Genomic DNA, 14,393 nt, shown 5'->3' on the forward strand with positions numbered 1-14,393 from the left:
GGCTCAGCTAAAAATAAATAAATAAATAAATAAAATTAAAATAAAACAAAGGCTATAACAAAAGACAAAGAATGACCTAGTAATCCCACTTATGGATATTTATCTGAAGAAACCCGAAACACTATTTCAAAGAGACATGTGCATCCATATGTTCACTACAACATTATTTACAATAGCCAAGATATGGAGGAAACCTGTGTATCCATCGAAGGATGAATGGATAAAGAAGAGGTGGGACATTTATACAATGGAATATTGCTCAGCCATGGCTAGGAATGCATTCTTGCCATCTGCAGTGGCATGGATGGACCTGGTGGATATTGTGCTGAGTGGATTAGGTCAGAGAAAGACAAATGCTATGTAATTTCACTTATATGTGGAATGTAAAGAACAAATAAATGAAAAAAAAAAAACCAGACTAATAGATATAGAGAACATCTTGACTGTTGCCAGATGGGAGAGGAGTTGGGGGAATGGGTGAAAAAAGGGAAGGGATTAAGAAGTACAAATTGGTAGTTACAAAATAGTCATGGAGATGTAAAGCCCAGCATAAGGACCATAGTCAATAATATTGTAGTAATTATGTATGGTGTCAGATAGGTACTAGATTTATCAGGGTAATCACTTCATAACTTATTTAAATGTCTAATCGCTATGTTGTACACCTGAAACTAACATAATATTTAATGTCAACTGTAGTTGAAAAATAAAAAATTATTAAATAAAAAGAGTAGATAAACGCTGAAGATCACAGTGATTAAGATGGAGCTCTGAAAAAGGTCAAAGTATTTAGGCATTGGCAGGAGAGATGATGTGATACCCAATTTTATTAATCTTGCCTACTGCAGTAAAAAAAAGTCTTGAAAACCCCCTAGTTTTTTTAATATTTAGTTATATATTAAGTACTACAATAATAATATATACAAGGTGTGATAAAAAGGTACAGTGAATGTTTAAATTTAAAAACTTTATTACAGCAAGAGACACATTGCCATTAAGTTCCTTTCAAAATACGCTCCCTTGCTTTGAACATACTTATCCCATTGTTCTTGACACTTTCTGAAGCATTTCTGGAAGTCCTCTTTCGTGAATATCTTTACTTCATCCTCCATCATGACAACGCTCTGTGTCACACATCGCTTCTGGTACCACAATTTTTGTCAAATAAAAACATTATGATGTGTCCTCATCCACCTTATTTACCGGATCTGGAACAGTGCCACTTTTCGCTCTTCCCCAAAGTCAAAATGACCATGAAAGAAAAATGTTTTGAATCGATTCAGAACATCAAGGCAGTCATAAGAGTGCGACTTAAAGACACTCACGAAAGAGGACATCCAGAGCTGCTTCAGAAAGTGGCAAGAATGATGGGATAATTGTGTTTGAAGCAGTGGGGAAAATTTTAAGGGGGTTTAATGGCAATGTGTTTTTTACTGTAATAATCTTTTTTTATTTAAACATTCACCGTGTTTTTTTTTTATCACACTTTGTATATTAGAACAAAGAAATAAATTTTTTAATGTGTTAACAATAAATACAATTAAAAGTTTTAATATTCTTTGTATCTTATCTTGCATTTTCCGCCAGTTATAGATCCCCCATAAGAGGCCAGTGATCTAGGGCAGGGTCAGCAAACCAAGCCCACAATGCTTATTTTTGTAAATAAAATTTTACTGGAACACAGTTCCACTCATTCATTCCTATATCATCTAGAGCTGCTTTCAAGCTACAACAGTGCTGGGTACATAATTGTGATAGCAACCATCTGCCTCATAAAGCCTAACAGATTTATTATCTGGCCCTTTACAGAAAAATGTTTTCCAACTCCTGATCTAGAGTATCAGTAATGAAAAAAAAATCTTTCCAGCCCTTCAGAAGCAAGAAAAGGAGATGAATACGGTCCACTCCATGAATGCTGTGTTTACTGATGAGCTGAAAATTCTCCAGCAAAGGAATTAGGGAAAATCTACTTGTAGGAAAATTCTAAAAGTTTTGACAAAGTTTCTTGACTTTGATAGTATTCTACCTATTTCAAAAAACTGTACTTAGGGCCGGCCGAGTGGTGCATTGAGTAAGAGCTGGCTTGGGACGCCAGAGGGCCCCGGTTCAGATCCCACATATGAGGGTCAGTGACACTCCCCTCTACAGCTAAGATGCTGAACAACAGCTCAACCTGGAGCTGGGCTGCCGTGAGTTGCTGGCAACAGTGTAGGCTGCAACCCCTGCTGCAGTGGGTTGCCATGAGCTACCATGTGTAGCCAGCAGCCAGTGTGAGCGGCCAGCAGCCGCCGTGAGCGGCCATCCAGAAGCCGGCGACTGATCTGCCTCGCCCAGGAAGAGCGCAATGATGGTGCCAACTTGGACCACTGAAGCAACGTCCTCCACAACTAGACTGAAGAACAAGACGACAGCAACTTGTCTGTTCCCCTTCCCCTAATTCCCCAGCACTGTTCCAATTCCCCAATAAAAATCTTTAAAAAAACCAAAAAAAAAACTGTACTTAGTAACTTCTCTAGATATAGTTTTCCTCTGCCAATAGAAGCATCACCAAATTGAGCCCAGCGAATTAGAGGAAAGTTCAGTGCTGATGCTATGCATAATGTATTAATGGTGTAAAAATCATTAAATGTGCAATAAAGAAAGCCCGAGAAACACCTCAAGCTGCCCTACAGTGTCTTCACTCATATTGGTCAGATGTTCTCCAAGTATGGTCCATGGACCCCTGCAAGCCCCTGAGATTCATTCAGGGGGTTCACAAGTTCAAAACTATTTTTATAATGATACTAAAACAAATTCGTCCTTTTCACCATGTTGACATTTGCATGGATGGTGAAAAAGTCATGGTGGGGAAAACCGCTGGGGACTTAGCACCAACTCAGGTAGTAGTACCAAGCTCAGCTAGTAGTCACCATATCCCTCGTGGCCACACACCCGCATGTTCATTAAACAAATGCCAATTTTATTTAAGAATGTCCTTTATGAAAAAGTAAAAAGTACTCATTTTATTAAATCTCAGCCCTGGAGCACAAGGCTGTTAATATTCTGTTTAACAAAATGGGACATAAATTCATAATATTTCCTCTATATGCCAAAGTGATTACTGTTTCAATGTAAAGTATTTGTGTAATAGTTGGAGTTAGAAGTAGAATTATCTTCTCTTTTTTTACCATGAAACACCATGAAAAATATTACAAAGTACAGTTATTCAGACTTAAGATTTGGCACTCATTTTCTCTAAAATGTAAGAAGTCAGCCAGTTACTTTAAGGAAATTACCTGGCAGCATTTTTTTAGTCCAAACTAAAATTGCATCTTTAAACCAAAAATTTGAATTTTGGGAAACTTTTATCCACCACTATGAGCTTGAGACTTTTGCCATAATTAAAGACTTTTTTAATTTTAATTTTTTTATTTTTCAATTACAGTTGACATTCAATATTATATTAGTTTCAGGTGTACAACATAGTGGTTAGACATTCATATAACTCATGAAGTGATCCCCCATAAGTCTAATATCTCCCTGACACCATATATAATTACAATATTATTGACTATATCCCCTATGCTGTACATTACATCCCCGTGACTGTTTTGTAACTAACAATTTGTATTTCTTAATCCCTTCACCTTTTCACCCACCCCCGCAACCATCAGTTTCTTCTTTCTATCAATGAGTCTGCTTTTGTTTTGTTTATTTTGTTTTTAGATTTCATGTATATGTGAAATCATATGGTATTTGTCTTTCTCTGCCAGATTAATAATATTCAGTGGTGACAGTTAACAAATGTCATTTTTCCCTATTGTGCAACAGCAAAATATTTGGAAGCTATGCATAACTCAGTGAGTCAGTATTTTCTAAATGACCAATGTGGAATGCTACATAATCATATACAAGTAAGACCCACTCAAAGTACAAGACAGACCAAATGAATTTTAATGTAACAAAACACAAAATTATGTTGGTTGATATCATTTCAGATGTTGCCAATGATCTTAAAGAAACCATCACTTGTTGAATTGCAGTGAAGAATCGAAAAAGAATAACCATAATTCTGTGAAAAGTATATTAAACATATGCCCTTTTCCAACTACGTATCTGCATAAGGCTGGATTTTCTTTACATAATTCAGCCAAAGCAACATATCATAACAGATTAAAGACAGAAGCCGACTTGAGAATCCAGCTGTCTTCTATTAAGCCAATTAAAGAGATCTGCAAAAAGGAAATCCAATGCCACTCTTCTTGCTCACATATTTTTGTTTTGGAAAAAAGTTATTTTTCATAAAAATGGTATCTATGTTAGCATGTAATAGGTTTATGTATTTTTAAAGGAATTAATAAACAAATATTTTTTATTTTAGTTTTAACTTCTAATTTGACAAATGCCAAAAGCTATGACCCACAGAAACAAAAGCCAATCATTTTTAAGAATGTGAAGGGATCCTGGGACCAAAAACATTGAGATTAGATGCTCTAGGTCCCACCTATTCCTTTCTTAGCCTACATGCAATTATCTGTTTTTTACTGGAAAATTCAAACTAAAGTATTTTCCCTTTGTTTCTCAGTTCCCTTTTTTATGCACCGCACAGGAAACATCTTCCTTTAATCTGATTATGAATTACCTCATATGTAGGGAGAGGAAGACCATATATGAGCAGGAGAAAACTGCCTGCTCCACCAAAAAAAAAAGCAAATCCAAGCTTGAGAACCATGTTTTTAGGCACTTGAGCCACAACCACAGACAGGGCTGAGCCTGCTCCACCCTCGTTCATGGACCCAGTCCATGCAGAGAGGAGCTAGATCCTTCTAGGATACGTTTTCTTGGCTCAATTCAGCTAGAAAGCTTCAGGAACCCCACTACCATTCTAGATTTCCATCCAGGTGGATGAAATAATCATTTGACATCTTATCTGGGGGAGCAAGATGTTGGTGGCAAGAAGCGCCAACAATGCTCTCTGTAATCCCAATTGCCCAAATGGCATAAAAGGTACATACTGCTGGAATCCCAGATTCTCTTTCTCGATTCCAAACAGAGAGAAAAGACTTACTGAGCTGGGGTACATTGTGGGAGGGCTGACTTCTGCTCACCCTGCAGCATATCTGGGGTTGAGGAGATTGGCGTAGGCCAGGAAAAATTACCAGAAAAGACATTCAGGGTAGGAGGTGTAAAATAATTCTGATAGGTCTATCCTTGCAAAGAAATGGGGGGACTGAACAAAGCTTTCTGTCTGGGGCCTGATCACATAGCCATGGCCCTAAATATACTAAAGTCAATATCTTAAAACCTAAAAGTCAAATAACTTGTCACACGTGTCAAAGTTTTATCGCTATCATAAGGCAGCTATTGGCTAAGTGATTCCTACCAATATCTGCATGTATACCTTAGCAATCCCCAATTCATAAAAAAATTGTGAACTAAGTCCTTTCTTAGGATTTCAGCAAAAAAGTTCCTCCTAGAAAAAAATGTTCTACATGGCAACTAGTTAAAAGAACTATATTTTACATATAGGCTAGACTAAATACACTTTGTGAGTTGGTATAAGAACCTGAGAATTACATTGTTTTCACAGTAAAAGTCAGCACATTTTCTAACCATAAACTCTCAATTTGAGATACACATTAAAGCATTCATAGTGATGAATACATTTGAGACTATTAATTGAAAGGCAAAATCCAGAGATTCTTAGATTCTCCTGATTCCCCTTATAAAAGGATTCTCTAGAGCAGTGGTTCTCAACCTTCCTAATGCCGTGACCCCTTAATACAGTTCCTCATGTTGTGGTGACCTGCAACCATAAAATTATTTTCGTTGCTACCCTATAACTGTAATTTTGCTACTGTTATGAATCGTAATATAAATATCTTTTTGTTTTCTGATGGTCTTAGGCGACCCCTGTGAAAGGGTCGTTCGACCCCCAAAGAGGTCGTGACCCACAGGTTGAGAACCGCTGCTCTAGAGATAAAGACCATCACTCAGTGTCAGCAGAGAAGTGTGGCTCTAAAAGCAAAACTGGAAATAGAAGAAAGGAAAGAAAGAAGCAGCTTACCTGTGGTCAAGATGACTGAAGTCCTGTAAATTCAATTCCCGAGTGTCTTGTGTCAGATAAATTGTATCCACATCCTATTTGAAATATAACTCAGTCATGTAAACAGTCCAGGCAAATGAGCAGGGAAGCAAGAGAGATGCAAAGAGAATCATACAATGCAATGGGAAGATATTTAACGTAATCTGAGCAAGGAAGATTGTAAGGAAAAAAAATGAATGGTGGGAAAAAGAGAAATAATCCAATATTTACAAATATTGGGATATTCTCCAAGTATACGTGCTTGTCTGTGTGTGAGTGTGAGTGTGTGTGTGTGTGTGTGTGAGAGAGAGAGAGAGAGAGAGAGAGAGAGAGAATGCACACGCATGTGTACACTGATACACTTACCCATTGTACTTCTTCCCTGTATGGAAACCCTAGCCAGTCACAAACACAGGCATACATCTGAGAAAATCCACCTGAAACATACAATAGAAATGTGACAAGTTTTCAACTAAACAATTTTTAAACTAAAATTTTTAAGTTTAAACATGGCCAACGTTCGACAAGGGCTGATCATTTTTTTCTGTTTGGGAAAACAACCAAGATTCTCCTCCCTGTTCTATAGTAGGTACAGAGCAGAATGCAATACAGCTTAAATACAGGACTTCTGTCCACCAATCTAGTCTGTGCGGTGCTAATTATACCTTAAAACTAATTGCACCTTTACAGTAGTATACTGGGAATAGACTTCACTTCCTGGCTGGGGGATATTCATGCAGCCATTTATTTTGGGTTTTAAAATGCATGCTCACCACAGGGGCCCTGCTCAGCCACAGTCTGGCTGTCCCACAGAGCCTGAAGACTGGCCAGCCGCTCAGATGGCTCCATGGACACTTTTTTCATGATTCTCCTGTAAGATCAACAGTAAGACCAATGAACTTCAAAAATCAAGTGTTTCGTACTGCACATAGAAATCTATTTTGTGATACGCGTTTTTCAAACAAAGATGGGTATCGCTTCAATTTTGGTAAATATAATTCTATTTTTTGGCTGCTAGGAAGCTGGAAATCTATAGAAACTTAATAAACTCTCATTTAACTTCCCTTTGTAAGCTAAAGGCATCTAGCAATGTTATTTAGTTGTTTTATAACATTAGAGTTTATTAGAATTAGAGTTAGAAAATAGTGTGTTCTACTTAATGAATTAAGTTACTACAGTATGTGTATACTACATAAAAATTATTAACTTTCGAAGAATTAAAATACAAATCTCCTCTAACCCTTCCATGGTACCTCACAGAAGTGTCCCTCAAGAAACTGAGCATTTTATGTTGGAAGAGCTGTCCTTTTTACTCTCTCTCCCCATGGACCATTACTCCTTAGGAGTAGAGAACTTGTCTAACTCCCCAGAGCCCCCATTTTCATCCTCACAACCTGACAAAGGTCCTGCCCACACACAAAGAAAAAGAGCAAAGGAGCAGTTAAAAGCGCATCCAACCACCATTATTCATAGACCTAGCAAAATACGAGAAATTGCCCCATGGGGTACTGACCAGAAAGAAAGAAATTAATACCTGTTAATTTATCAGAACAACCCCTGGTGCATGGTCAAGCCTCCACAGATATTAGCTGATGCCATCATAGTTATCACACAGGACTCATTTAGTGAATAATCTGTGAATCCAGTAATTCGCTCCCAAATTGTATTAAATGTCTACAGTCTGCCAAGACCACTTCCCAGGTACTAGGTAAGCACACAGCCATGAACACAACAGATACTGTCCCTGCCCGCACAAAGCGAGCCAGACAAATAAACAGGCAATACAAGAAGTGGTAATATAGGGGAAATTCAGGGGGAAAGTTGGGGGGTGAAGAAGGGGCACTTAACTCATTCTCTGGTGGGAGGAGGGCAGTGGAGCACGGAGAGCTTGGAAGTGTTCCTCAGTATATGACTGAAGGAGAAAGGGTTAATCAGGTGAAGCATGGAGAGGAAGTGTTTCAGGAAAATGGACAGTAAGTTCATGAAGAGAAAGCCGGTGCTTATCAGAAACTGAATATAGTTCAAAACAGTGAGCAAATAACATATGATAAGGAGGGGTAACAGAGGAGTCTGGAGCTAAGCAGGAACCAGAGCATGGCGAGCCTTGGAGGTCAAACTAAGGGGTTTCGGTTTTATTCTCAAGGCACTGAGAAGCCACGGAGAGCCTAAACAGGGAGTATGAGATTAGATAAGCACTGTAAACCAGTATCTGGGAAGCCAGGTGGATCAAACTTTGGCAATATAGAGAGAAATAACTTGGGAAATTACAGAGAAATTCCTGGGACTGTAAGAAACCAGCGAGAGGGAAGGTCATGAGTTTTGATGGCAACACACTGGAAAGCTGTGGGATGTTCTCCTACAGCTCTCAGCAGCCCCATACACGTGGAGAAGGGGCAGCTGGCTTGCTCCACGGTCACAGGTTTTCCAGGCAGGCAAGCCAGAAAAATAATGGAGGACATAGGGAGTTGAGCATATGACAGGACCAAGCCAATGGACACCGTGGGCTAAGCGGTCTGAAAGGGAAGGCAGGAAGGGATGGAAAGAGGGGGAAAGGCCAAGGGATCCATGGCTGGGTGGCCCCCCAAAAGTCCAAGTGCTGGTACATCCAAGGGAGAAGAAGTGAGAGGATCAGAGGCTACCGTCAGAGAGGGGTTGACTAAGTTGTGATTTCACCATGAGAGGAGCTGTTCCAGGAGATGACAAGGTCTAGGGTGTGGCCACGAGGATAATGTGGCGATGAAGAGGTCCTAGGCTGTGAGGAAGGATCCTAGCAGATCAGAATCACCCAGGACCAGGACAGGACCTAGGTGCAAGGTGGTGAAATACACGTACTAAATCATACTGAACATACTAAATCACTACTCTTTATGTAATGATTTAAAAGCACTTCAACTATGTAAGATGCTCTCAGTCATCGTGAATGTTAGTCACCCTGTAGAGCAAAAAAAAAATGTCCCCAGTTATTTCTGTTTTCTGATTGGATAGATTCCAGATAAAACGTGCTTAGAGCCTGACAAGGTGCCTGTTGGTTTGCTCCACTCCTGCAGAAAACCTCGAATATATCCCAAAGCAGGTAAATATAAACATTGTGCTGGCATGGAAATATTCCTCCTGTTTCTTTGAAATCTTTATCATTGAAGCCTAATGAAGTATAACCAATGGATGTTGAATGTCATGAATTCCTTCAAATCCTTATATAAATGCACAAGCTCTCCAAGTGCAACATGATCTTTCTGTTTTACCTGAAACGCCAACTATTACGTCCCGTTATTCTAAAAGTCCTTAATGTGGCGGGTAACTGTGGTTATAAGAGGATATTCACCATGAACGTCATAATACAGAATCTGGCCATTTGAAATGGCTTATCTTGGTTCAGTACTGTCATCCTGGTGTTTTAGTGACATTATTTTCTGGCGACATCAAGACAGTGAAGTCAGATGTTATACAAAGAAAAGGCAGACCTGTCCGAAGCAGACCCAGGCATATACACAACTGAGTGAAGGACACCTTGGACACACAGGCTGGGCTTAGGACTTCATCTAAGATCACTTTTCTCTTCTAAAATTCTTGCTTTACCTATGTAGACTGCAGGGCATGCTATTTCCATGACATACAATGAAGTGTAGCTAGTCAAAAGCAGGAAGAAAATAGGAGAAAAATGTTTGGCAGAAAGCTAGCGGATTAACAATAGGAACATGGCAGTCCAGAATTATAGAGAGAAACAAACAAATCTTCAGGGCAGATTCAGGAGCCAGAGCCTCAATTTTACTCCAAAAACAACTGGATATTCACACTCAGGGGTAAAAGAGAATCAACTATAGAGTGAAAGAAGCAGCAGCTAGTGCAAACATCTGTGTGAACAGGCCCTGCTGTGAGGACACCGCACCTGGTGGCTTCTTAACCTTCAGAATCACTCTTCAGATCAGTCCAAGCTTTTACAAGGTGCTCTACGTCTATAATAATTCTCGCCTTCCTTTTTTAAGGAACTAAAAAAATTTAGATTTCAGGAACTATAGGAGTCTCATGAAACAACTTTATTCATTTAACATAAGAGATCAAGTTGTAAGAACTAAAATTCCAGAAGGTGACAACTGTTTATGTGTTTTAACATCATGCACAGAAACAGAGTGAGAGAAAAATCTACCTCACACACATTGTTTTCTGCCTATAGCTAATTAACAGCAATAAGCCCATCTGTTTGTGCATCGCAGGACACCAGCTCACACATGCAGACACAGACTGTGACAGACACAAGATTTGCTGTCAGAGCAATTGCCATAAATGGTAAACCAAAGTCCTAAGAAATAGATACGTCAGGCCTGCCACTCAACTGCAGGCAGTACTACATAGTTGAATCAACTATATGTACATTATGTGCATTAAATTTACACAAGACTCAGAAAATAGTTCTATTTGGCAAGAAACAGTGAACTAGATGACAAGCACACCAGCTCTCTATGCAAACCTCATGCTTAAATTGTGGACATTAAAAAACTGTAGGGCCCGCCGAGTGGCTCAGTTGGTTAAGCGTTAGCTTAAGAACGCAAGCTCTGAGCAACAGGTCTGCCGGTTCAATTCCCACATGGGCCAGTGACACTGCGCCTGAGCTGAGCTGCCGCTGAGCTGCCAACAGGATGGCTCAGCTGGTGAGAGCACGTGCCCCTAACAAGAATGTCTGTTCGATGGCGGGTTACACCCACCGGTAACTAAGACTGAACTCGGCACCTTGAGCTGAGCTGCCACCTGGATGGCTCAGGGAATAGAGTGTGCGCTCCTAACAAAAAGTCTGCTGGTTTGACTCCCACATGGGATGGTGCCTACACCCACCCGCAACTAAGACTGAACACAGCACCTAGAGCTTAGAGGCCACGAGCTGCCGACGGGCAGCCAGATGGAGACTGGCACCCTCCACAACTAAGACTGAAGAACAACAACTTGGCTGGTCCCCCTCCCCAATACCCCAACACTGTCCCCCTCCCCCGATTACCCAATTTTTTTAAAAAAAATTACAAATTATTATTTATTATTTTTTTAAAGATTTTATTGGGGAATCAGGGGAGGGAACAGCGTTGGGGAATCGGGAAAGGGGAACAGACAAGTTGCTGTCCTTTTGTTCTTCAGTCTAGTTGTGGAGGATACCACTTCACTGGCCCATGCTGGTATTATCATTGCACTCTTCCAGGGTGAGGCAGATCAGTCGCCGGCTTCTGGACGGCAGCTCACAACGGCTGCCAGCCGTTCACGCTGGTTGCCAGCCACACACGGTAGCTTATGGCAACCCACTGCAGCAGGGGCTGCAGCCTATGCCGTTGCCTCACAGCAGCCCAGCTCCAGGTCGAGCTGTTGTTCACCATCTTAGCTGTAGAGGGCAGTGTCACTGGCCCTCATGTGGGATCCCAAATGGGGCCCTACTGCTCAGAGCTGGCGTCCCAAGCCAGCTCTTAACCAACACGACACTTGGCCGGCCCACAACCGATTTCTGAATACCAGTTTTGTATCTGGTTACTTTGCTGAATTCATTTATCAGGTCTAACAGTTTTTAGGTGGAATCTTTTGGGGTTCTTTCTATATAGTATCATGTCACCTGCAAATAACAGTTTTACTTCTTCCTTTCCCATTTGGATGCCTTTTCTTTTTCATATCGGATTGCTTCCAGTACTATTGCATGTTGAATAAAAGTGGTGAAAATGGGCATCTTTATCTTTTTCTTGATTTTAAGGAGAATGTTTTAGCTTTTCCTCATTGAGTATGATGTTAGCTGTGGGTTTGTCGTATATGGCCTTTATTATGTTGAGGTATGTTCCCTCTATTCCCACTTTGCTGAGAGTTTTTATCATAAGTGGATGCTAAATTTTGTCAAATGCTTTTTCTACATCTATTCATACGACCATATGGTTTTTATTTTTCATTTTATTTATGTGGTGTATCACATTAATTGATTTGGAGATATCGATCCAATCTTGCATATCAGGAACGAATCCCACTTGATAGTGGTATATGATCTTTTTAAGGTACTCCTGAATTAAGTTTGCTAATATTCCATTGGGGATTTTAGCATCTATGTTCATTAGGGAATATCAGTCTATAGTTTTCTTTTTTTGTAATGTCACTGTCTAGTTTGGAATCAGAGTAATGCTGGGCTCATAAAATGAGCTTGAGAGACTTCACTCCTCTTGTTTCTTTTCTTTTTCTTTTTTGTTTTTTTGTTTTTGAATAGTATGAGGAGAATACGTGTTAATTCTTTTTTGAATGTTTGATAAAATTCATCTGTGAAGCCATCTGGTACAGGAGGTTTGTTTGTTGGGAGCTTGTTGATTAGTGATTTGATTTCATTGACAGTAATTTGTCTGTTCAGATTTCCTATTTCTTCTTGATTCAGCCTTGGAATATTGTATGCTTTTAGGAATTTATCCACTTCTTTGAAATTGTCCAATTCGTTGGCATTTGGTTGCTCATAGTATTTTCTTAAAATTTTTTGTACTTCCTTTGTGTCCACTGTAACTTATCTTTCCTTTCTGATTTTATTTTGGTCCTCTCTCTATTTTTATCAATGAGTCTGGTTAAAAGTTTGTCAATTTTGTTTATCTTTTCAAAAGCCCAGCTCTTGGCTACATTGGTCTTTTGCATTGCCTTTTTTTTTGGTCTCTATTTCATTTATTTCTGCTCTGATCTTTATTATTTCCTTCCTTGTACTCACTTAAGGCTTTATTTGCTGTTCTTTTTTCCACTTCCCTTCGGTGTAAAGACAGACTGTTGATTTCAGATTTCTCTTCTTTCTTTAAATAAGCCTGCATTGCTATGAATTCCCCTCTTAGGCCTGCTTTCGCTGCATCACAAAGATTTTGGGTGGTTGTGTTTTCATTTTTGTTTGTCTCAAGGTATCTTTTGATTTTTCCTTGATCTCATTGTTGACCCACTCGCTATTCAGTACCATGTTGTTTGGTTTCCATGTGTTTGTGTGTTTTTAATTTTTTTTCTTATAATTGATTTCTAGTTTCATAGCACTGTGGTCAGAGAACAATGCTGGATATGATTTCACTCTTAAATTTACTGAGATTTGTTCTGTGGTCTAACATGTGGTCTATCTTGAAAAATGTTCCATGTGCACTTGAAAAGAATGTATATTCTGCTGCTTTGGGGTGAAATGCTCTAAAAGTATAGACTAAATCCATCTGGTCTAATGTGTCATTTAAGGCCGCTGATTCCATCTTGATTTTCTGTCTGGAAGATCTGCCCATTTACTGTCAGTGGGGTGTTAAAGTCCCCTATTGTGATTATGCTACTGCTGAACTCTGCCTTTATGTCAGTCAATATTTGTTTTATATATTTAAGTTCTCCTATGTTGGGTACATATATGTGTACTAGGGGAATGTCCTATTGTTGGATTGATCCCTTTATTATGTAATGTCCTTCTTTGTCTTTTATTATAGTTTTCGTTTTAAAATCTATTATGTCCAATATAAGTATTACTACCCCAGGTTTTACCTCATTTCCATTTGCATGAAATAACTTTTTCCATTTGTTTACTTTCAGTCTCTGTGTATAGTTTGATCTGAGGTGGGTCTCTTGCAGGTAGCATATGCATGGGTCTTGTTTTTTTATCCAATCAGCTACCCTATGTCTTTTGATTGGAGCATTTAATTCATTTACATTTAAAGTGATTATGATAGGTACATAGTTATTGCCATTTTGTTATTCTTATTTTTGTTCTTTTCTCATTTGTTTGTTTGTTTTCTCTTTCTTCTGCTTACAGAAGTCCTTTGAACATTTCTTGTAATAGTGGTTTGGTGATAATGAATTCCTTTAGCTTTTTCTTGTCTAGGAAGTGCTTTATCTCTCCTTCCATTTTAAATGCTAGTCTTGCTGGGTGGAGTAGTTTGGGTTGTAAGCATTTGTTTTTCATCACTTTGAATATTTCCTGCCACTTCCTTGTGGCTTGCAAAGTTTCTGTTGAGAAATCAGCTTAAAGTCTTATGAGAGCTCTCTTTTAAATGATTAGCTGTATTTTTCTTGCTGCTTTTAGGATTCTCTTTGTCTTTAACCTTTGCCATTTTAATATGCTATATCTTGGTGTGGGCCTATTTGGGTTGCTTGTTTGGGATTCTCTGCACTTCTGGGCTTGTATGTCTATTTTCTTCACCAGATTAGGTTAGTTTTCAGTGTTTACTTCTTGAAATAGGTTCTTGATCCCTTGCTCCGTCTCTTCTTCTTCTGGCACTTACATGATGTGAATGTTTGTTAAATTTGATGTCCCACAGGTCCCTTAAACTATCCTCATTTTTTTCCTCCTTTTTTCTTTTTGTTGTTCTGAGTGGGTGTTTTCTGCTAC

At 39.1% G+C, this 14,393-nt stretch overlaps 1 protein-coding gene across 1 annotated transcript in view; it reads right to left on the reverse strand.

Annotated features, from left to right (window-relative positions):
* The window catches only part of CARMIL1 (capping protein regulator and myosin 1 linker 1), a 337,821-nt gene that overhangs the window by 177,805 nt on the left and 145,623 nt on the right, over positions 1 to 14,393 (reverse strand). Inside the window, exons 6-8 of the mRNA XM_019668166.1 lie at positions 6,838 to 6,935; positions 6,431 to 6,501; positions 6,047 to 6,120 (exon numbers count right to left, since the gene is read on the reverse strand). Of these exons, the coding sequence (XP_019523711.1) occupies positions 6,047 to 6,120; positions 6,431 to 6,501; positions 6,838 to 6,935 (243 nt within the window). The remainder of the gene's footprint in view (positions 1 to 6,046; positions 6,121 to 6,430; positions 6,502 to 6,837; positions 6,936 to 14,393) is intronic.

This window comes from Hipposideros armiger, unplaced genomic scaffold (assembly GCF_001890085.2).
Source record: "Hipposideros armiger isolate ML-2016 unplaced genomic scaffold, ASM189008v1 scaffold_519, whole genome shotgun sequence".
NCBI classification, from domain to species: domain Eukaryota; kingdom Metazoa; phylum Chordata; class Mammalia; order Chiroptera; family Hipposideridae; genus Hipposideros; species Hipposideros armiger.